The 24,612-nt window shown below is 44.3% G+C and overlaps 1 protein-coding gene across 1 annotated transcript; it reads right to left on the bottom strand.

Moving 5' to 3' along the window:
• Window positions 1-1,626: 1,626 nt before the first annotated feature.
• Window positions 1,627-24,390, bottom strand: LOC122560319 (neuronal acetylcholine receptor subunit alpha-4-like). Its single transcript, XM_043710919.2, has 6 exons — window positions 24,339-24,390; window positions 22,725-22,876; window positions 20,643-20,687; window positions 20,426-20,535; window positions 15,118-16,474; window positions 1,627-4,137 (listed from the first exon to the last, which is right to left on the bottom strand). The coding sequence occupies exons 1-6, from the start codon at window positions 24,388-24,390 to the stop codon at window positions 4,012-4,014; spliced, it is 1,842 nt and encodes a 613-aa protein (XP_043566854.1). The 3' UTR covers window positions 1,627-4,011.
• Between the last annotated feature and the right edge of the window lie 222 nt (window positions 24,391-24,612).

Below are 24,612 nucleotides of genomic sequence, written 5' to 3'. Positions count from 1 at the left end.
AGATCAGCGAGGAGAAAGTGAGGTCTGCAGACGCTGGAGATCAAAGCTGAAACTTTATTGCTGGAACAGCACAGCAGGTCAGGCAGCATCCAGGGAACAGGAGATTCGACGTTTCGGGCACATGCCCTTCTTCAGGAATGAGCAGAGAGTGTTCAGCAGGAGAAGATAAAAGGTAGGGAGGAGGGACTTGGAGGAGGGGCGTTGGAAATGTGATAGGTGGAAAGAGGTCAAGGTGAAGGTGATAGATCGGAGTAGGGTGGAGGCGGAGAGGTCAAGAAGAAGACTGCAGGTCAGGAAGGCGGTGCCGGGCTGGAGGGATTCGGCTGAGACAAGGTGGGGGGAGGGGGGATGAAGAAACTGGTGAAGTCCAAGTTCATCCCCTGTGGTTGGAGGGTTCCCAGTCGGAAGATAAGACGCTCCTCCTCCGACCGTCGTGTTGTTGTGGTTTGGCGGTGGATGAGTCCAATGACCTGCATATCCTCGGTGGAGTGGGAGGGGGAGTTGAAATGCTGTGCTACAGGGTGGTTGGGTTGGTTCGTCCGGGTGGCCCAGAGGTGCTCTCTGAATCGCTCCGCAAGTAGGCGGCCTGTCTCCCCAATATAGAGGAGGCCACACCGGCTGCAGCGGATGCAGTAGATAATGTGGGTGGAGGTGCAGGTGAATCTGTGGCGGATATGGAAGTTTCCTTTGGGGCCTTGGAGAGAAGTGAGGGGGGAGGTGTGGGCGCAAGTGTTGCACCTCCTGCGGTTGCAAGGGAAGGTGCCGGGAGTGGAGGTTGGGTCGGTGGGGGGTGTGGATCTGACAAGGGAGTCGCGGAGGGAGTGGTCTCTACGGAAAGCTGATAGAGGAGGGGAGGGAAATATATCCTTGGTGGTGGGGTCCGTTTGGAGGTGGCGGAAGTGACGGCGGATGATGCGCTGTACATGGAGATTGGTGGGGTGGTAGGTGAGGACCAGTGGGGTTCTGTCCTGGTGGCGGTTGGAGGGGCGGGGCTCAAGGGCGGAGGAGCCTCCACACCCTTCCTGTAATGTGATGACCAGAATTGAACACAATATTCCAAGTGTGGCCTAACCAAAGTCTTATAAAGCTGCACCATGACATCCTGACTCTTGTACTCAATTCCCCGACCAATAAAGGCAGCATGCCGTACACCTTCTTTACCACCCTGTCTCCTTGTGGGGCCACTTTCAGGGAGCTATGAACTTGAACCCCAAGATCCCTCTGTACATCAATGCTGTTCAGGGTCCTGCCGTTAATTGTATAATGACAGTTGTACACCCTTGCATCACTACCCTCTGCCATTTACAGGATGTAAGCCTTCTCCACCGACCATGGCCCACTTGCGACTGAAACTGAATTGTGGTTATTCCGCATCAACTGGATTGTTCAATGGTCCCTACTCCCTGTAGGTTTCAGCTTATCCCTGCTGCCCCTCCAACTTCCTCCAAGTCCCATTCCCCTGATCTCCCGGTCTGGTTACACCTCAACCTACAAATTCCCTTTCCCAAACCTTCCCCACTGCCTATCGCTCTCCATTATTGTCAGTTCTCGTGGTCCCAGACTGCCCTTAGTATTGTTGTATTGCCAAATAATATTGACCAAGTCTGCTGAGGTAAGGTGAAAACAATTACTTTTATTAGCAAACATAACAACAGTGACAGAGTCTAACAGAAATTAGGCTTTGAGGCTATTGGAGAGCAAGATTGTGATCATAGGATGCTACGTCATTCCCTGTGCTGATGTAAACTGTTTTCTCTGTCTGTGTCACTCTGTAACTCCATGTACCCAGGCCTCTTCCAGCTCCCCTGTGTTATTTAAAACAGTTAGTGTCTGAAAGGATTACCTGTCATGACAAGATAAACTCCACACATCAGGCTATAATGGACTGGCGCTGGGAGGAGATAACCAATTCTGTGCTAAATCCACGTCAGTTCTGACAAAGCCTAACTAGACTCATGCCATTGACTCTATTTCACTCTCCATAGCTGCTGCAGGACCTGCTGAGTTTCTCCAGCACTTCCTGTTTTTGTTTCAGATCTCCAGCATTCGCAGTTCTTTGTTTGATTTCATCAAGCTGCTAATTGTAATGTGTAATTACTTTTAAGTCTAGAATCTTGGAATCATAGAATCCCTATAGAGCAGAAAGAGGCCATTTGGCCCATCGAGTCTGAGGCTGCAGAAGAAATGTTATGCAACTCAGGTGTACATAACTAGCTACTGAGTCTTAAACATGCAGGTGAACATATAAAATGGGAGCAGAAGTAGACCATTCTGCTCCTCGTACCTGCCCTTCCATTCATGGAAGATCTGTTGATGCTTTGAATTCCACATCCCCATCGACCCCCAAAACCTCTTAACACTTTAATGCTGAGCCGGGTATCACTGCTGCAAAGTTCCAGTGAAACTCAATGCAAACTGAAGGAACAGCATCTCATCTTCCAACTAGGCATGTTACTGCCTGCCGGTCTCAACATTGAATTCAACAACTTCAGATAATTTTATTTCATTTATTTTATTTATCTTTTTTTATATTTTTTTCACTGTTCTGTACCTCTTATTTCTTGATTGTCTCTCTTTATCTTGCTCCCCACTCTCTCATTACCTTTTTCCTCTCCTCTTCCCCCTTTGCTACCCTTCTCCCCTGTTTTCCATTTTGCCTCTGCTTCACCCATTCCCCCCCATCTCCCACATATTTTGTCACATAGCCCTGGCTTCAGCCTTGGTCATTCCCAGCTCCTATCTCCCTATAATCTCTCTGTGCACTCTGTCATTGTCACCTCTTTATTGCTACCTTTTCTTCTGGAGCCATGACTCACCTTCCCTCAGCCTCGTATAAATACCTCCCTATTTCTCCTCTTTTTTTCAGTAAAGGGTCAGTTAGACTCGAAACGTCAGCTCTTTTCTCTCCTTACAGATGCTGCCAGAGCTGCTGAGATTTTCCAGCATTTTCTCTTTTGGTTTCAGATTCCAGCATCTGCAGTAATTTGCTTTTATCCAGGAGTTAGTTATAGTTCTTCCGGTTAAAGGGATCAAAGGTTATGGGGGAGAAAACAGGAACAGGGGACTGAGTTGGACGATCAGCCATGATTGTATTGACTGGGGGAGCAGGTTCAAAGGGCCGAATGGCCTACTCCTGCTCCTGGTTTCTACATTTCTATATATTTAGTTAACAATGGATTATTTGTTCTTTGTTGTCAGGGTTTTCATAGAAGTATAAGGCCATTTAGCCAACTGATTCACACTGGATAAGTCCCCTCCCACCACTTGGTTTCTCACCCTATCAATATGTACTCCAATCCCTTTTTCCATTGTGTGTTTATTCAATATATCTATTTTATTCACCTCAACTACTTACTGTGATATTCAGTTCCACATTCTCACCACTCTCTGAGTAAGGAAGTTTCTCCTGAATAGATTTTTTGGTGATTATGTTTTATTGTGGCCTTCTTTCTGCTCCTGCCCACGAGGGGCAACACCTTTTCCGTGTCTAACCCATTGAGTCCTTTTGTAATCTTAAAGATTGTTTCTTTTGGCCTTTACCTTTCTAAAGATGTGGAAGTGGGGGTGTTGGCCTGGGGTGGACAAAGTCAGAAGTTACACGACACCGGGTTATAGTCCAACAGGTTTGTTTGAAATTACAAGTGCCTGATGTAAAGTCCAGTGAGCCTTTGTCAAGTGAAGCAGCGCTTTGAAAGCCTGTGATTTCAAACAAACCTGTTGGACTATAACCTAGTGTCATGTGACTTCTGATTTTGTAAAGAAGTCCTGATGGTTTTAACTTTCAGTTCAACTTGTGCATGTTTTAACAGTTGTGATATAACAGTAATGTCACCTAATATTTATAGAAGAGTAAAATGATATTTCTCTTGCCCAGACAATTCTTATCTTCCTTAATATAGTTTCCAACAACTGGGAAGTGATGGACAGGTGGAGACGGAGGTCAAAGTAACAGTCCCATCACTCCCATCGAAGTGGTCTATCTTGCCATGGGTTTGTTGATGTCTTTCATTCTCACAGCATTCCTGCCATCCAAGGAGGCAGGAAGAGGCCCAGCGTTCCCAGTACGCAAATTAAAATAAAAATCCACAGGAAGATACGGTCAATCACCATGCCAACGTACTTCCAGTCTTCCTTCACCTGAAAATCAGAGAACATCATCAATCCTGAGTAAAAGGGCAAACCACAAGGAACACAAGAAAGTATTGCTTTGGGACGGAGGCTAACAACCCGTGGGAACCCTATCCTGAACTGCCCGATCTCAGCAGTGTCAACACTTGCGATGACTCGACACAAAACAGGAGCAAGGCGAACATTGAACCATAGGAAATAAATAGTCCAGTTTCAACTGAGCAACCTATCACTGAACACAGAATATTTCATTCAACCAATAAGGGATCATCTTTTCAACTACATAGGAAGGTTTAAGCTCGCTTGGCAAGGGTGTGAAAACTAGGAGATAATAATAGTGATACCACATACACAGAATACCGGGTGAGACGGATAAGCCTAGGGTAGGAAATAGGATCAAGAGTGTGTTGCTGGAAAAGCACAGCAGGTCTGGCAGCATCCGAGAAGTAGGCGAATCAACGTTTCAGACCTGAGCCCTTCATCAGGAATCATCCTGCCTGACCTGCTGTGCTTTTCCAGCAACATACTCTTGACTCTGATCTCCAGCACCTGCAGACCTCACTGTCTCCTAGCATAGGAAATAGCAAATTATCAGTGAGTTCTGCGGAATTGAGAATGTACTACAATCACTGTGAGTGGATGCACAGAGTGTGCTGAGACCATAAACCGTCCAAGCAGCCCATCTGCTCTGCCAGGCAATGAGATCATGGCTGTGATAATATTCAGCTGCATTTTTCTGACAATTTCCTAAAGCCCCTTGATTCCTTTCCAGACTAAAGACTCTCTCTCAGCCTTAAATAAACTGAACAGCCCAGCTTTAACAACCCTCTGTGGTAAAGAATTTCAAAAATTCACCACCTCCTGAGAGAACTCATTCTCTTTAGCGCTGCGTAATTACATTTTGGAACACATTGGTCAATAAGAGTTTACAGACCCAGATTGCCAGGTATAAATATGATGCTATGGCTATCATGGAGCTGCTACTCAAAGAAAAAGTGGACTGGGTGTTAAATACCGAGAGACAGGGAATGTCCCAGAAAGGTCAAGGACAGAATCAGTATGGCTTTGGTTAAGAAACAAAAAAGGTACAATCATATTGCCCACTGCAGTCTATGAGCTACTGACTAGTGAGAAATGTACAGAGGAACCAATCTGCAAATACATTTCAGAGAGATGCAAAATTATAGAATGGGGGCACTTTAATTATTTGCGTGTAATCTGGGATAGCAGTAGAATAAAGGGAGAGAAGGGATGGAGCTCCTGGACTGCATATCTCCAATTCAACAATAAAGGCGATATTGATTCATAGGAATGAAATGGGGGGAGTGTTTAGAGACAGTGATCTTTATATTGTAAGGTCTGTAAAAAGACAAAGAACTATCCAGATTAAGAATAGTTAACAGCGGGGAAAGTCAACTCCAGAAAGGATCCAGCCGAGGTACATTGTACCACTGGTTGGCAGCAAACAAGGAGCTAAATGAAATACAACCTTTAAAGAAATGAGAGTTCAGGTGCAGCCAAGGAAAATTCCCTGGAAGGAGAATGGCAAAGCAAACAGATCCAACAATCCAGATGAGTAAAAGTAGAAGGATTAAAATGAAGATGAATATAATGCTTTTGTCAGAGTCTGGCAGGAAACAAAGCAAAATGCTGCAGATGCTGGAGATCTGAAATAAAAACAGAAAGGCATAGAGGCCCTCAGAAAGTCTGGCAGGTTCTGTGGAGGCAAATAGTGTTAATGTTTTGAGTCCAATATGGCTTTACTTCAGGTGGTTAAAATTGATAGGGAGGATGATAGCCTGTGTACACCTACAGGTGATTAGGCACTAACACTGGGAGGGATATACCCAATGAAACTGAGGGAAAAGAGAATTATAGTTTGTAGAGTTACTGGCTATAATTCCTCAGTCTTGCGTTGACTTAGGTTGATGACACAGCACTGGGGAACAACAAAGTTTACATCTTTGTTCAAAAATAGTGTGAAGTTGAGTCAAGCAACTACAGGCCAATCAGATTAACCTTGGCAGTGGGGAAACATCTAGAAATATTAATTTGGGACAACACCAAAAGTCACTTGAGCAAATATGGTTTTATTAAGGACATCCAGAATGGAGTTGTTAAGGACAAATGATGTCTAGTTAAATTACTTGAGAGTTTTTTGTTAGGGGAATGCTGTGGATGTGGTGCATATGGACTGCCTAAAGATATTTTTTATTTATTTGTGGGATGTGGGTATCCCTGGTTGGGCCAGCATTTATTGCCCATCCCCAGTTGCCCCTTGAGGAGGTGGGGGTGAGCTGTACTGTGCTATAATGTTCTATGCTCTATCCACAAATTTCAGTTAAGTGCTTCTTCTCAGTTCTGGTGCTGTGCCCCACAAAGCCTTTCCACCTTGATCACTCACACAATTGAGAGTTTTGACTTTGTCAACTTTGAATAACCAATGCTGGTTTCTCATCAAACACTCTATTTCTTAAAGTTTCACAAAGTAAACCCTTTTTCTAACTGAAGCAGCTTGTTTCCTTAACTGATCTGAACAATCTCCTTTCTCGGGGGAAAAGCAATACCTGCATCTAAGTTTAGTCGAGTTTCTTTCAAGTCATCCAAATGCTTTCCAACTCTGTTTTTCTACATTAAAATCAATCCTTGCTTATTCTAAACACAAAAGCAAGCTAATGTCTTTCAATATTTTCTGCTCCTGCCATAATCCTGCTCAAAATAAACTTCCATTAACACTCCTGGAGGCCAGGAGAAAGTGCGGACTGCAGATGCTGGAGATCAGAGCTGAAAAAAGTGTTGCTGGAAAAGCGCAGCAGGTCAGGCAGGATCCAAGGAGCAGGAGAATCGACGTTTCGGGCATAAGCCCTTCTTCAGGGATCTCCTGGAGGCCATACAGGTTTGAAATGGTGGATCTGAGAAGAGTGACCAAGGTAATTTTTAAAGCTCAATCAAAAAAATTAACAATCATCACATATGACTAGTTTGAAATTAAAACTCTAAAAAAATTGACATTTATGTATAGAAATCACACACCTTTCATGACAATAGAGGAAAGATGTATGAGAGTGGTTTCAGGGATGAGGAACATCAGTTATATGTATAGATTGGTGTCCATAGAGAAGAGAAAGCTGTGACGAGATTTTATAGATTTTAAGATTTTAAGATTGAGGGATCAGGACAGAGTAGAGGAAAACAGTCCCTGGTCACAAAGGAATCGTGAACCTGAGAGTCATGATAGGGCGGGCACAGATTTGAGATAATTTACAAAAGCAAATTAATTGTTGACACCAAAATTGGAGGTGTAGTGGACAGTAAAGAAGGTTATCTCGGAGTACAAAGGGACCTTGATCAGATGGGCAAGAAATAGCAGATGGAGTTTAATTTATGTGAGGCACTGCATTTTGGAAAGGCAAATCAGAGCAAGATTTATACACCTATAGTAGAGCCTGGGGAAGTGTTGCCGAACAAAGAGACCTTTGTGCAGGTTAAAGCTCCTTGAAAGTAGAGTTGCAGGTAAATGGAATAGTGAAGAAGGCGTTTGGTATGCTTTCCTTTATTGGTCAGAGTATTGGGTACAGGAGTTGGGAGGTCATTTTGCGCTGAAAAAGACATCAGTGAGGCCACTTTTAGAACACTGCATTCAATTATGGTCTCCCTGTGATTGGAAGAGTGTTGTGGAACTTGAAAGGATTCAGAAAAGATTTGCAAGAATGTTGCCAGGGTTGGAACATTTGAACTCTAGGGAGAGGTGGCACAGACTGGGGCTATTTTCCCGAGAGTTTCAGAAGCTGAGGAGTGACCTTATAGAAGTTTTAAAAAATCATGAGGGGCATGGATAGGATAACTGGACAAGGTCTTTTCCCCAGGGTAGTGGAGTCCAAGGCTGGAGGGCATAGTTTTAAGGTGAGAGGGGAATTATTTAAAAGGGACCCGAGGGGCAACATTTTCACACAGAGGGTGATGCTTGTATGAAATGAGCTGCCAGAGGAAGTGGTGGAGGCTGGTACAATTACAGCATTTAAAAGGCATTTGGATGGGTATATGAATAGGAAGGGTTCAGAGGAATATGAGACAAGTGCTGGCAAATGAGACTAGATTAATTTGGGATATCTGGTTGGCAAGGACAAGTTGTACTGAAGGATCTGTTCTCATGCTGCACATCTCCATGACTCTAATTGATGACAGAAGGAAAACATTGTGGTGATTGAGATCTGTAATGCTCTGCCTAAGAGGGTGGTGGAGGCACGTCAAATCGAGAGGGATTCAAGAGGAAATTGGATTATTATTGGAAAATGAGGGGAGATGGTCAGTGGCGAGACCTTCGGTGTGTTGCTAGTTCTGAGGACTGATATGAATAGAATAGCCCTTATTGTCACTTGAACAAGTTCAATGAAAAATTTGTAATGCCGCCCCTCACGCCATCTTGTACCTCCTGTACCATGTAACCATTCTGTTGGTACAGCGAATAATCACTGTCCCGAGGATAATCTGTTGAACTGATTCTTTAACCACAACACTGGTGGATAACAATTCACGCAGCAGCCACACCAAAGGGAATCTCTAGCAATGTAGCAACTCTGCTGAAAGCCAGACAGTGGTATAAGAGAATTACTATAGAATGACTCCCTTAATGCAATGATAAATCTTTCAGTTTGTAATTATACATTATGTCTGTGGCACCAATGTTGTACAAATTTAGCACACAGTCCTCTGTAGTAAATTTCAGACATTAATCGGTCATTTTACCTCTTTTAAATCTTCCTTGTTTAATGAAACAACCTTAACATTACACTGAATGCTGCTGGCCCTCAAAAATCCAGTAAGAACTGAGGAGAAACACTGTTAGCCAATGAAGGGTGGCAACCCATAACCACAAGGAATATTTGAGGTGAACGGTATTGATAAATATAAGAGAAAGATAAATACAAAAGACAGACAGATGTAGAAGGTTATGCTGATGGTTTGAGAGGTGACCATACAGGATTCTTAAGAGGCTTGACAGGGTAAACGCTGAGAGGGTACTCCCCGTCATGGGAGAGTGTAGGACCAGAGGGCACTGTCTCTATATAAATATAAAGAGGTGCCAATTTAAGACTGAGAAGAAGAGGAATTTCTTCTCTCAGAGGGTTATGAGTATTTGGAACCCCTTGCCACAGAGAGCTGTGGGGGCAGAGTCCTTGTGCAGATCTAAGGCTGAGATCGATAGATTCTTGATCGGTCAGGGAATCAAGGAGAAAGGGCAGGAAAGTGAATGTGAGAGATGTTGTCAGATCAGCCAGGATCGTATTGAATTGGGGGGGGGCCGAATGGCCTACTACTGTTTCTATTAGTGGGCGGCACGGTGGCACAGTGGTTCGCACTGCTGCCTCACAGCGTCAGAGACCCGGGTTCAATTCCCGCCTCAGGCGACTGACTGTGTGGAGTTTGCACGTTCTCCCAGTGTCTGCGTGGGTTTCCTCCCACAGTCCAAAGATGTGCAGGTCAGGTGAATTGGCCATGCTAAATTGCCCGTAGTGTTAGGTAAGGGGTAAATGTAGGGGTATAGGTGGGTTACGCTTCGGCGGGTCGGTGTGGACTTGTTGGGCCGAAGGGCCTGTTTCCACACTAATGTAATCTAATCTAATCTATTTCTTGTGGCCTTGAGATGAAGAGGGTGGAAAAAGACTTGTACAGAGTAGAATCCTCAGTGCAGACCAACTGGACGAAATGGTTCATTTCTGTGTCACTGATATTATGTAGAACTTTGTCAGACTTTGTGATATGATTCACAATCTCTGCTTTTAACCTTGAGAACCATAGATATTGTACAGGTCAGAGTACTGCTGAACTACAGGGAGCAACGCAATATCTTGGTTATTATATTACAGTCACCTTACAGCACAACACAAACATTTTTTAAAATCCATTCACAGGATGTGGGCATCACTAGCTAGGCCCAGAATTTATTACCCATCCCTAATTACCCACAGGGCAGTTAAGAGTCAGCCACGTTGCTGTGGGTCTGGAGTCACATGTAGGCCAGACCAGGTAAGGATGGCTGTTTCCTTCCCAAAAGGACATGATTGAACCAGATGGGTTTTTTTTTTCCTGGCAATCAACATCATTAGACTCTTAACTATATTTTTAAAAATTGAATACAAACGTCACCATCTGCCGTGGTGGGTTTCAAACCCGGGTCCCCAGAAAGTTACCTGGATCTCAGGACTAACAGTTCAGTGGTAATACCACTGGACTATCATCTGAATTTCTTTGCTAAAGTCAGATAGAACTGAACTGCCTTCAATGATCATTATTCAATGTTCTGATCCAACAGACGCTTTGACTCAAATTTGATCTGATGTAAGGTATCTGTACAAAAGATTCTGAGAAGGGAGACTATTTCTGGAGACTGGTTAATGCATATGGCCTCTGCTACACCAGGCTTTATGACAGCTCATTATATTTGACTTAGGAAATGGTTCAATCCCTACTGGAGGGCACAGAGGGCATTTGATTCTGCCTGGTCATGACAATCATCATTTTCTGATACATTATATCTTGCTCAATGCTGTCTAAATATACTTTCCAACTGCTGTAGGAAATTCAATATATTTCTCAGTCCATTTAGCATAACAACTCTCACCTTAAAAAGGGTAAATTGATCTTGGAGGATTACAACGTAGGTTTACAAGAATGATACCTGGGCATCAGGAGTTATGTTATGAGGAGAGGTTGTACAAATTAGGCCAGTTTTCTTCAGATTTTAGAAGGTTATGGGGTGATCCAATTGAAGCTTTCAAGACGTTAACAAGACAGGGTGGATAAATAATTTAGGGATTCTAGAACTAGGGGATGTAAACTGAGAATGAGGGCCAGAGCATTCAGGAGAGATGTTAGGAAACATTCTACACATACAGGGTGGGAGAGATTTGGAATTCTCTTCCACAAATGGCAGTGGATGCTGGAGCAGTTGATAATTGTAAATTGGAGATAGATGGGTCTTTTTAAGGGATTTTAAGGGATATGAGCCAAAGGCAGGTCTATGGTGTGAGCTCATTGAAGGGTGGGACAGGCACGAGGAGCAGAACACCTGTTCCTATCTCCTATCGTCATTTGGCCTTGGTGTCATTTGCTATTGGCTGTGAATAGGTTGCGAAGGGCATAATGTCACATTTGATCTTTGGGTGAATTTAGTTCAAGATAACATCAAATGATTAATCTGGAAATGCGATATCATCACTGACAAGGGAGAACAAAGCATGAGCTAAGAAATTAAAATTTTATCCAAGGATTAACATTTGAGAAGTGGGCTTAAACACTGAACATTTTAAGATGGTGTTTTCCATAATTTGTTTGCAGATCCCTCAGATAAAGATTAGGAGACAGTTTATCAGACATCAGACTTGATATAGTTCTTTACTAACAGGCTCCACATAAACGATGTCCTTCAGAGCTAAGTTGTCAACCTTGATGTGGATCGGTGTAATGTAGCACTTTGTGACCAGGTTCATTGTCCCTGACAGGCTCAGACTGACAAAGGCAAGATGACAAGTTGACAGCAGATTGCTTTCAGAGCATTTTTATTCATGGAACATGCCTGTTGCCGTGAATTAAACCAAAATGCTCTTTTACTCACACTGCCTTTACACTTCCTGTTGTGCTGCTCCCATAACTAACAGGAGTTTGGTGGAACCCCAATAACACAGGTTAGGGCACAAATCAAGGGGGAGAGCCAAGATCACTCAGGCGGCAATTACAGGGACCAAAATGTGTCCCTGTCCAAATAGACCTCTCCCATGGAAAAATCCATCAAGGTTACAGAAAGAGAAAGACTTGCATTTATATAGCACCTTTCATGATATCAGGAGGTCACAAAATGCTTTATGCTCAAAAACATAATCACTATCAAATGCGGGAAATGCTGTAACCAATTTCTCCACCAGGTCCCACAAAAATGTGATATAGACCAGATTATTTATCTCTTAGTGACGTTTGTGAGAGATAAATATCAACCAGGACACGACAGAGAGCTCCATGCTTTTCTCACTCCTCTGGGAGTGTCTACATAACTGTTTGACAGTTCCTCTGACAGTGACGCACTCGATCTGCACTGCACTTGAGTAATTACCTGGAAGATGTGATCAGTTCTCTGGAGTGATGAAAAATATGATGTTCTCCTCAATACTAAGTCTCTTACGACCTTCATCTAACCCCATCAACATTTCCCTTTTGCTCCCTTCTCCCTCATGAGTTTCTCTGGCTTGCCCCTTTAATGCTTCAATCTTATTCAACTCAACCAAACCCTGGCAAGTTCCACGTTTTCACGGCTGAAGTTTCTCCTGATTCCTTACTGGGATTCTGCACATAATCATAACATTGTTACAGTGCCAAAGGAGGCCCTTCGGTCCATTGCATCTGCACTGGCTCTCTGATTGAGCGTTATGACCTAGAGTCAATCTCTTGCCTTTTCCCCGTGACCTTGTTCATTGTTGCTTTTTAAATAATTATCCAGTGCCCTCTTAAATGCCTCAGTGGAACCCACCTCCACCTGATTTCCACACCACTCATTGTGTGAATTTTTTTTGTCACATTGCATTTACTTCTTTTACAAATCACTTTAAATCTATGTTCTCTCATTCTCAATCATTTTACAAGCAGAAATAGTTTCTCCCTATTTATTCTGTCCAGGCCCTTCACAATTTTAAAAACTTCTATCAAACCTCCTCTTGCCCTCTCTGTATTACTCCAATCTTTCTTCATTATTGAAGCCTCTGCTCCATGAAATCACTTTCATAAACCTTTTCCTTCATTCACTCATGGGACGCAGGTGTCACTGGCTGGGCCCAGCATTTATTACCCGTCTCTTGTTGCCCCTTGAGAAGGTGAGAGTGAGCTGCAGACTGTGTGCTGTAGGTAGACCCACATTGTCCTTAGGAAGGGAATTCCAGGTTTGTGACCCAGTAACGCTGAAGGAACAGGAATATATTTCCAAATCAGGATGGAGAGTGGCATGGAGAACTTGAAGGGAGTAGTGACCCCATTTACCTACAGTCCGTATTCTTCTAGATTGAAATGGTTGGGGGTTTGGAAGGTGCTGTCTGAGGTGAATTGCTGCAGCGCTTCTTGTAGATAGCACACACTGCTTCTGCTGAGCAAGAGTGGAGGAGGGAGTGGATGTTTGTGGGTATCAATCAAGCAGGCTGCTTTGTCCTGGATGGTGTTGAGACTCTTGAGTGTTGTTGGAGCTGCCCCCATCCAGGCAAGTGGGGAGTATTCCATCACACTCCTGACTTGTGCCTTGTAGATGGTGGACAGGCTTTAGGGAGTCAAGAACAAAGTTATACACTTCAGGATTCTGGCACTCTCTCTTCTATCTCATTTCTGAAATCTGGAGAGTAGAACTAGGCTTACTTGACACTGACATTTTTTACAAACTCACCGACTCCCACAGCTACCTGGATTACACCTCTTCCCACCCTACCACTTGCAAAAATGCCATCCCAGATTCAAAATTCCTCCACCTCTGCCGTATCTGCTCCCAGGAGGACTAGCTCCACCACAGAACACACCAGATGGCCTCCTTCTTTAGAGACCGCAATTTCCCTTCCCACGTGGTTAAAGATGCCCTCCAATGCATCTCGTCCACATCCCGCACCTCCGCCCTCAGACCCCACCCCTCCAACCGTAACAAGGACAGAACGCCCCTGGTGCTCACCTTCCACCCTACCAACCTTCGCATAAACCAAATCATCCGCCGACATTTCCGCCACCTCCAAAAAGACCCCATCACCAGGGATATATTTCCCTCCCCACCCCTTTCCGCCTTCCGCAAAGACCATTCCCTCCGTGACTACCTGGTCAGGTCCACGCCCCCCTACAACCCACCCTCCCATCCTGGCACTTTCCTCTGCCACCGCAGGAACTGTAAAACCTGCGCCCACACCTCCTCCCTCACCTCTATCCAAGGCCCTAAAGGAGCCTTCCACATCCATCAAAGTTTTACTTGCACATCCACTAATATCATTTATTGTATCCGTTGCTCCCGATGCGGTCTCCTCTACATTGGGGAGACTGGGCGCCTCCTAGCAGAGCACTTTAGGGAACATCTCCGGGACACCCGCACCAATCAACCACACCGCCCCGTGGTCCAACATTTCAACTCCCCCTCCCACTCTGCCGAGGACATGGAGGTCCTGGGCCTCCTTCACCACCGCTCCCTCACTGCTCCCTCACGCCTGGAGGAAGAACGCCTCATCTTCCGCCTTGTAACACTTCAACCCCAGGGCATCAATGTGGACTTCAACAGTTTCCTCATTTCCCCTTCCCCCACCTCACCCTAGTTCCAAACTTCCAGCTCAGCACTGTCCCCATGACTTATCCGACCTGCCTATCTCCTTTTCCACCTATCCACTCCACCCTCTCCTCCCTGACCTATCACCTTCATCCCCTCCCCCACTCACTCATTGTACTCTCTGCTACTTTCTCCCCACCCCCACCCTCCTCTAGCTTATCTCTCCATGTTTCAGGCTCTCTGCCTTTATTCCTGATGAAGGGCTTTTGCCCGAAACGTCGATTTCACTGCTCCTTGGATGCTGCCTGAACTGCTGTGCTCTTCCAGCACCGCTAATCCAGAATCTGGTTTCCAGAATCTGTAGTCATTGTTTTTACCATACTGCAGCTGAGTTCTGATTATAGTCCAATTCTTCGTGAATATCTTATAGTTCTGGCCCCTTATTTTTTAAAGATTTGTGAGTGCATACCCTGAGACCCTGCTGTTTGTCTTATCACATTTAAGCTTATCTTCTAAACAATATGTGCCCTCCTTTATGCTGCCAGCAATATATATGACCTCCTGTCAATACTGAAAGTCGTTTCCATTTACATACCATTCTGTCATCATAAAATGTCTTTGTCATTGTGTTATTGATAAGGTTTGATTAGAATGTGAATGACAAGAAAAAACTGACTGAATCTATGTCTATATCGAAGTTCAATAACATAACTACTTACAAGAAAATCAGCATTCTCTGCTCGTAAGTGGTTTGCAATGTAATGAATACTTTCCACTGCCAATTTCAGAGCTGGGGTTAATGTCGCTTTCTTCTGCTCTCTGCGCTTGGCTACTTTTGACTCTCGCTTTGTGCCTGAGGCTGTTCTCTTGACCTTGTTCCCATGTTTGCCTTTACACAAAGATGGAGCTGACTGGGGTGTATTTCCATTCTCATGGCATTGCGGAGTCTCTCTGGGTTGCCCATTCGAGCAGGGTAGATCCTCATGTAGATGGCTGTACTGGATCCTGCGGGACCTACAGTGGATATTGGCCTCTGGCGAGTCATCCTGCCTGCAAATGTATTGAGGACTCAATGACCTCCCCTTGGGCTGTTCCTTGATACGGTGATGAGGGAGATTTGTGGGTGAAGAACATGGATAGTGAGGTTGGGACTGGTCTTCCTGGCAGGATTGTGATGGGCACTGTGCTTTGGGCTTGCCCTGGTCTTCCTGAAGATAACACGAAGTCGTCAATGATGGGTTAGTACCTGATTGTTGGTCTGATCCTTGGACCAAGATTTGGTTTTGCTCTTCCTTACCTTTGGGAGGGTACATTGGAGAGCTCGAGGCTTCATGTATCGGCATGATCAGTTCATTACAGTTTGTGATCACAGCCATTGGCCGTTGCATGAAGAGAATGCGAGGAAGAAAATCCAGAAAGAACCTTCGGACCCAACCTGGCATGGTGTGTGTGTGGGGGGAGCGATGGTGAACATTCAACACAAACACCGTGATAACAATGGATAGTGTGACAAATATCATTGTGAAGAGAAGGTATTCCCCAATCAGAGGGATGACGAGGGATGTGGACGGAATAATCTCCGTTATAAGGAGTAGGAAGACAGTCAGAGAAAGTAACACAGAGATACAAAGTGTGATCTTTTCCCCACAATCTGAGGGGAGGTAAAAGACCAACACTGTTAAACATGATATAAGCAAACAGGGAATGATGAGGTTGATGGTGTAGAACAGAGGGAGGCGCCTTATCAGGAAGGAGTAGGTAATATCTGAGTAGACTTCGCGACAACATTCGTACTTTTTGATGTTGTAATTCCCAACTGCACTGATAATGACCCATTCCCCACTTTCCCAGTAGTCCTGCTGGTCTACATGCCTGGCCATGCTGACCAGGTCTATCTTGGCTTTGTCAAATGTCCATGATCCAAACTTCATAGTACAGTTCTGCTGGTCAAACGGGAAGAAGGTCACATCAATACTGCAGGAGCTCTTGTAGATGGCAGGAGGAGTCCACTTGATCCTGCCGCTGTGGAACAGGTGGGCCTTGGTCAAGTGGGTGATGGCAAAGTCTCCGTCAGCACTGCAAGTAAAGAAAGCCAGGACTGAGATTTGTCCTAATTTTTCTTTACATATGATTTCTGTTATTAATATATGTGTCAGAGTATGTCAACTTAAACACTTTTCACTGTAGATTTTATAAAAATACAAGTGACAATAAATTACTATTCGATTCTATTCTCGTACCTTTCCCGATCACAAAACAACCTGAGCTAGTTCTGAAAGCAAAAAGCAGAATGTTTAAGAGAAATAACAGGAGAGATAGAATAGAATCCATACAGCATGGAAGCAGGCCATTCAGCCCATCGTATTCACACCGACATTTGGTCCAACCAAGTTGGTGTTTTCCTCCATTCAAGCAATACCTGTTTCCTAATCCCACGTACTCGCTCCACTCCTATGTTCCTCTCTTTAGGAACTTAGTAGCATTAGCACCAAGAAGAGTCCACTCAGCCTGTCCTGCTGGTCAATTAGCTAATAGCTGCTATGCACCTGAACCCTAGTTATCCCACCTACACTGCATGTCGCCCAATGCCTTTAACAGGCATTGCCATGTACCACTGCGGTTTGAAAACTCCAGTATCTACAGGGAAGGAGAACATTGAGATTTTCCATTGTCCTTTGTATAAAAGAGTGCTTCCTGATTTCACCCCAGGATTGTGTCCTCTGGCTTCATAAATCTAGGGCATCATGGACTCTAATCTCTCCTCAGTGAAATCATTTCTTCACATCAATTCTATTAAATCCTTTCAACATCTTAAAACTTTTTATTAGATTATGCCTCAATCCCCTGTAGTCAAGGGAGTACAAAATAGTTCTATGCAACCTGTTCTCCCTAACTAACTTCGCCGGCTGAAGGAGCAGTGCTCTGAAAGCTTGTGATTTCAAATCAACCTTTTGGACTATCACTTGGTGTCGTGTGACTTCTGACCTTGCCCACCCCAGTCTAACATTGGCACCTCCATCACCTGACTGTCTAGACCTTGTTATTCTTCTGGATGGAATGATAAGATTTTCTGTCTCTGTTACATTTTTGCTTTTAGCCTTTCTTTATATAAATCAGGAATTACAATAACAAATATGCATCACAGAGGAAGCCTCTTCAGCCCATTGTGTCCATACTAGCTCCTTGAAAGAGTAATATAATCAGTCTCATTCCCCTGTCATTTCCATGACACTATGAGCTTTACTGTTTTAACTTGTTTATCTAATTTCATTTCTGCAAGTTACTAGTGAAAAGGTTCCTATGTCCTCACCCTCACAGCTCACTGAGTGAAAGGCTGAACTGTTCTTGATGATACTTCAGTGGAATTATTCCTGAAATGTTTGTGTCACTTCCTGAGAGCTCAAATTCTCGGGATCTAATGTTGGGAAAGGTTTTGTTGCCATTTAGGAAATCCTCAAGTCATTCAGGTTGTCATGGTGATTTACTCCTAAGAATTATATTTGGGGCGGCACGGTGGCACAGTGGTTAGCACTGCTGCCTCACAGCGCCAGAGACCCGGGTTCAATTCCCGCCTCAGGCGACTGACTGTGTGGAGTTTGTATGTTCTCCCCGTGTCTGCGTGGGTTTTCTCCGGGTGCTCCGGTTTCCTCCCACAGACCAAAGATGCGCAGGGTCAGGTGAATTGGCCATACTAAATTGCCCGTAGTGTTAGGTAAGGGGTAAATATAGGGGTATGGGTGGGTTTCGCTTCGGCGGGTCGGTGTGGACTTGTTGGGCCGAAGGGCCTGTTTCCACATTGTAATCTAATCTAAAAAAAAAAATTATATGTAGATCCATGAGTTGGTCTTTACACGCCCTCACTGGGTGTGTTTTATAAGGTAGAATGAATAGAAATGGAATTGGGGGATCAATACAATTTGTTAAAAGCTCAATTCACCCCAAGACTACTCTATAGTACAGCAGTGTGGGCTGCTGGGTGGGAGAGAGCAGCCCAGTTTTAAAAAGGTTTTGCAAAGGTTATGAATGAAGGTGGGGTTACGACCTTTGGCAGGTCTCTATACATCAGGGGCTTCCTCACCCTGATGTTAGTAATTCCCATTTGATCCTACCCCTCATCTGCACATTAGTAACCATAACTATTTCCTCTCCACATTGACTTTGAAACCCACCCCCCTTACGTCTGCCTCCCTGAAGTTACCAACCTCTGCCCACCCAATGGCCCTGACCAACAGGATGCAGAATCCATTGGAGCCTTTGTCCTGGGCCCTGCTGCAGTCCCGGCAACCATCACTACAAAGTGCTACACCACTAAAGAATAGCAAAGTTCGGTACCCATGGGGATGGCCTCAACCGGGACCTTGGGTTCATGTCACACTACAGGTGACCCCACTGCACCCCACACACACACAGACACAGACACTCCCACACACACACAGACACTCCCACACACACACAGACACTCCCACACACACACTCTCTTACAGACACACACACTCTGGCAGACTCTCATATGCTCACACATACATTCCCACACACAACCTCTCACAGACCTATACCCCTTTACACTCACATACACACACACTCTCACAGAGACTAATTACCTGCCCCCCACCACACACAGACACACACCCAACCACATGCACACATACACATGTAAGTCTATGGGATGAATTTGTACTTGCAAAATTACATTTTACTTTGCTCAAAAACTGCATTAATCCATGTGAGATTCGGTAAATCCATTTTTCAGATTAGAATCAGTCTGACCATCGTGGTACAGACAGCCCCACAGGGAAGCTCACACCTTCAATACATTATCTGTGCCGACATGATACCAATTGTTATAGTTCACTTGAGAATGTAACTTCTAAAAAAAAAGGTTTTGTGATTTACATATGAAAGAACTGAATCCAACATAGTCATTCTAAAATATGAGAGACTTAACCAACAATCCAGGTCTTTTTCAATATATAATTTCAGTTACATCACACTGTAAACTTTTCCTATAATTTCTGTGTCTTACAGTATTATTCTCCACAACCACCTGATGAAGGAGCAGCCTCTGAAAGCTAGTGCTTCCAAATAAACCTGTTGGACTATAACCTGGTGTTGGGTGATTTTTAACTTTGTATGAAGTGCAGGCACTGTTGGGGACTGCCTGCCCTTCCAGCCAATCAGATTGGCTGGCTACTCCAAGGAAGCAGGGTTCCTGGGGCAGCTCTGCAATAATTTAAAAACTGAAAGAACTGAAGATGCTGTAAATCAAAAACAAACACAGAAATTGCTGGAAAAGCTCAGCAGGTCTGGCAGCATCTGTGAAGAAAAATCAGAGTTAACCTTTCGAATCCAGAGACCCTTCCTCAGAACTGATGGTAGCTGGGAAAATGTCAGTTTATCTGCAGAAGATCGGATAGGGGCAGGGGGTGAGGAGTAAACGATAGGTGGGGATAGAGTCCTGAGAGAGAGAAGGACAGTTGGACAAACAAAGGAGTTGGTTTATCTCTCCAACTGTTCTTCTCTCTCTTTGGGCTCTATCCCTGTCTATTGTTTACTCCTCATCCCTTGTCCCCACACGATCTTCTGCAGATAAACTGACATTTTCCTAACTGTCACCAGTCTGAGGAACGGTCTCTGGACCTGATATGTTAACTCTGATTTCTCTTCACAGATGCTGTCAGACCGGCTAAACTTTTCCAGCAGCTTCTGGTTTGTTTCTGCATTAATTTAGTCGCCTGTAGCACATTATGTCTGGCACAGGGGACTAATTCCAATCCACCACCTTTCTAATATCACCTTTGGAAAGATTATTGCACCTAATCCAGAGCTTAAACTTATACTATGTATAAATGTAGACGGTACTCCAAGTGTGGTCTAAATTCAGATTTGATATAATTTGCCTTTCAATTCTAATGTTTACATATGAACTCCAGCTCTCCCTTAGCTTTATTGTGTCTTTAATTTTAGGGATTCTTGTATCCCAATAATTGACAGCAATCAAGGCCAATACATTCATTTGGTGTGACCCACTTGTTGTAGAGGACAATATCAGGTCTCCAGAGAAACTCCGAGGGGACTCTAATTGAGGTGACATTCCCATATTCCAACGGATTCCAACGGAGTTTAAAATCATGCCATTCCTGAAAATCAAGAGAAAAGGTAAGATATTGGACAAATAAAACATGGAGACTTTTCATAGAAACCAGTGAAACAAAACAATCAAAGTTGATTTTTGACCAAAACTTACCTGTTTGATCCAGACATTAGTGGTCATCATTTGATTCTTTTCATCCTGTGCAGGAAGCAAAAAGCATTACATTTTTATAAATTAACTGATTAACTTGCACAACGACTTATAGTGATGCAGGAACATAATGAAACATCCCGGGGGGCTCTGACATTCAGTCACAGTGATAGGTCAGGTGACCAAAAGCCGAGTCAGGATTGCCATAGTGGATGGAAGGGAGTTACAGAGGTGGAGAGTGGAGGATATTCCAGAGTTTAGGACCTAGACAAGTGAAAGCACAGCCACCAACGGTGGAGCAATTATTATAACTGGGAATATTCAAGAGACCAGAATTAGATGAGTGTGGACATCGGAGAGGATCGTGGGTTTTAGAAATCAGTGCGAGATCATGGTGAGATTTCAGAGCAAGCTTGTGTCTTCTGCAAAGCATTGAAAGAACCTGGAAACAAGGGAAATGGAGAACAGAAGGTCATGGGAATCATAGGGATCCCTTCATCTAATCCTGTGGCCTGGTGGAGTTGAATCATATTTCACCAGTACTTTTTCCTCCATCCATTACACCCATATTGTTTATTTGTTTGTCTGTAAGTGTGTGTATGTGAATGTATGTTAGAGCACGTATGTCAGTATGTGTGAATATAAGTCTGTATATCTATGTGTGTCTGTGCATGCGTTTCTGTGCATGCGTTTCTGTGCATGTGTTTGTGTGCATGTGTTTGTGTCTGTGTATGTGCGTATGCGTGTGTGTATATGCATGAGAGTATGTGTGTGTGTTTGAGAGAGTATGAAAGAGTGCGTGCGTGTATGTGTGTGCGAGAGCATGTGTGTGTGTATGTGTATTTGTGAATGTTTGTGTACGTGTATATGTGTATATGTTTCTGTATGTATGAGTATTGTGTGTGCGAGTGTGTTTGTGTATGTGTAAACGTGTGCGTGTAAATGTGCACATGTTTCTGTGTGTATGAGTATTGTATGTGTGTGTCAGAGTTTCGGCTGTAGAGTTATCTGTTGATGATTCATATTTTGTTTTCCAGATTTCTTTGTAATAAAAAGTAGTTCTTGTTAAGTACAGAAACCTTGTAGAGGTTCTTTAAAGAAACTCTCCAAAACAGTCACTAAGAAAACTCCTTGAACCTTCCATCATGGAAACCTGAAATCTATTGAGCTATTTTCTGTTCTTCACACAATATTGTAATCAGTATTGGCACCAAATCATAGAACTCAAAGAGCAGAGTCCAATACACTGCAGCATTCAACACCAAACAAAGGAATATTAAAGCAGGTTAACAAAGAAATACTAGACAAAAACTGAAAGAACTACAGATACTGGAAATCTGAAGCAAAAACTGAAATTGCTGGAAAAGCTCAACAGGTCTAGCAGTGTCTGTGAAGAGAAATCCGAGTTCATGATTCAGGTCCAATGACTTTTCTAGTTGGGAAATCCTTGGTTGTGGAAGAAGGTGGACACTTCGGAAGGTCCTTTGTCGAAGTTGGCATCATCAGACCCTTTTGAAGAAGGATGCGACCAGAAACATTAACCCTGATTTCACTTCATGAATGCTGCCAAACCTGCTGAGATTTTCCAGCAATTTCTGTTTCTGTAACAACAAAACATAATACAGTGAGTGAGAAACTCCAACATTGACGTTCAGGGCAATGATCGAATTAAAAATTCAACCCTGAATACCATAGACACAGCAGGTAATTCTGGTTCCACTTGGGAGTCAGTGAGTCAAAAGCTAAGAGTCTATACTTTCTTTATCCTCAAGAAAAATAGTTTTGGATCAAAAATACTAGGAAATGTTCAATATTTATGAACTTGGACTGTTTCTAGTTGTTGGTTCTGGGTGGGGTGGTTTGAATGATATTTCTTGACATTGACTTTGTTACACGTTACTTTGGTAATTGTTTCACGTGTACCTTAACTTAACTGTTACCTCCTTCCATGTATTTTAACACAATATCTCTCCGTTTGTAACAATATAACATTGCTTAATATTGTGGGTGAAGTATTAGAGGTTAGTTAACAAAGTTGAATCGGTGAGACCACCATTGCTGGACACTCTAATATCTTGCACGTACCACATCCACAAGTTGTGCAATCGACAAGCCAAAATACACGAGCACAGTGTCAGAGGAGTTGATCACGGGTCGGGACAGTTTGTTGTAGCCAGTGAAGAGAGTTTTCAGCAGCCGTTCCTCAGCCTGAGCCTGAGATTCCAGCTTACAACAAACTGGGGGAAGAAAAAAACACCAGAAAAGTTCAGTTGTTACAGAGGTCAGTGACACCACCTCAGCTCTGCGCAGAGAATAAGGCAGAACTAGCAGGAGGGGAAGCTGGGTCAATGGATAATTTTAAAGCTGAACTGAATAAATTCTTGATGGAAGAGGGAGTCAAAAGGTGGAGGAGAAAGTGAAGATCATGAGCAGATCAGTCATGATCTTAATGAATGCTGTAGCAGGCTCAAGGGGCTGAATGGCCTCCTCTTGTTGCTAATTCATCAGTTCATATGCATGTATTTTAGCTGCTGTGTCCTGGTAGATGATTCAGAAAGCTTGTGTAGGACTAAAGTTAGAAACTGTCCCAGGGACAGATTATGAATGGACATTCTTAAATCCCTTTCTGTCCTGCCCCTTCCTATCCTTGGATATCCTTCAACCCTACAGAATAATAATACAGATCTGCCTGATGTTTCACAGACCCCCCCCCCCCCCCCCCCCCCACAACCCATGGAATTGTTTCCCTCAAAAGCTTCGATCTTCCAGGCTGTTAGTTTATTTAGCTTGAGGCTCATTTTCCTCACAACACCTCTCTATAGGACCATGGAAGTTTAATTATTCTCCATTTTACAAGTAGTTGGTCAGTCAATGAATCTGGAATTGAAAGCTTGCCCATGAGAAACCATTGAGAGTTGTAAAACCCATCTGGTTCAGGGGTACAATTGGAGGGTTTGTTTGAGAGCGGGTGGGGTTGTTGGGATAATGATAAGGGTCAGTTCGAGTTCCCCATCACAATCTGAACTGAACCGCATACAGACAGCACATCAGGAGCAGTGGCTGTGGGAAGCATCTCGAGTTCGGGATTCAGAAAGTCCGTTCAGTTTGAGGGATCCGACAGAATTCGGCGTTTGTAGCTGAGAGATCCGTTTTGCTGCTTCCTGGGGTCAGTGAGCGGGTAATCCCCGCCACTGGGGGCTGTTTATCACATCAAAGGGCAGAAAATCATTAAAACATAACTTTAAAAAAGACCAAGGCAGCAACTTGGGGCTGGTAATATAGTCAGAGTGTGAGAGAGAGTGAGAGAGCAGACTGGGAGAGAGAGAGTGTGTTAGAGAGAGTGAGAGAGCAGACTGGGAGAGAGTGAGTGTGTTAGAGAGAGAGAGAAGACTGGGAGAGAGTGAGTGTTATAGAGAGAGAGAAGACTGGGAGAGAGAGTGTTATAGAGAGTGTGCAGACTAGGAGAATGAGTGTTAGAGAGAGAGAGAGCAGACTGGGAGAGAGTGAGTGTTAGAGAGTATGAGAGTGAGGGAGCCGCTCTCTCGGGTTGTGGGCTGTGGGCTGTGGGCTGTAGGCTGTGGGCTGTGGGGTGTGGGGTGTAGGCTGTGAACTGTGGGGTGTGGGGTGTAGGCTGTGGGGTGAGCTGATGGGGAGGATGGCTCCGGGATGTCCCCTCTCCCTGAGTCAGAGAGTGCTTACCTGGGCACAGCAGGAGCAGCAGGACAGAGTCACCCAACAGAAACGGCTTCATACCGGAGGCAAGTCCCTTTCCCCCCACCCACCCCAGCGCTGCCTCCTTTCCCCCTCTCCCTACTCTCTGTCCCCCGGGAATATCCAGCTCATTCCTGGCTAACCCACAGCCTCACAGCTGGAAGTGAGCCGCTCCTCCGTCTCTCTCTCTCTCACCCTCACTGTCCCCGTCTCTCTGCCTGTCGCTCCCCCCCCCCCCCCTCTGTCTATTTCTCCCTGTCCC

The sequence above is a fragment of the Chiloscyllium plagiosum genome, unplaced genomic scaffold (genome assembly GCF_037043375.1).
Source record: "Chiloscyllium plagiosum isolate Xiang-an unplaced genomic scaffold, Cpla_swu_hap1 HiC_scaffold_15, whole genome shotgun sequence".
Taxonomy (NCBI): Eukaryota; Metazoa; Chordata; class Chondrichthyes; order Orectolobiformes; family Hemiscylliidae; genus Chiloscyllium; species Chiloscyllium plagiosum.
The sequence above is the reverse complement of the archived record's forward strand: the minus strand, read 5'-3'. Positions and strand labels throughout refer to the sequence as shown.

Bases quoted from the DNA above. Each gene is read 5' to 3' on its own strand.
- LOC122560319 (XM_043710919.2), bottom strand. From the start codon at position 24,390: ATGAAGCCGTTTCTGTTGGGTGACTCTGTCCTGCTGCTCCTGCTGTGC. The intron at 22,877-24,338 runs GTAAGCACTCTC...TTCTTCCCCCAG, and splicing joins GCTGCTCCTGCTGTGCCCAG to TTTGTTGTAAGCTGGAATCT. The intron at 20,688-22,724 runs GTACGTGCAAGA...CTTCCTGCACAG, and splicing joins TTGCACAACTTGTGGATGTG to GATGAAAAGAATCAAATGAT.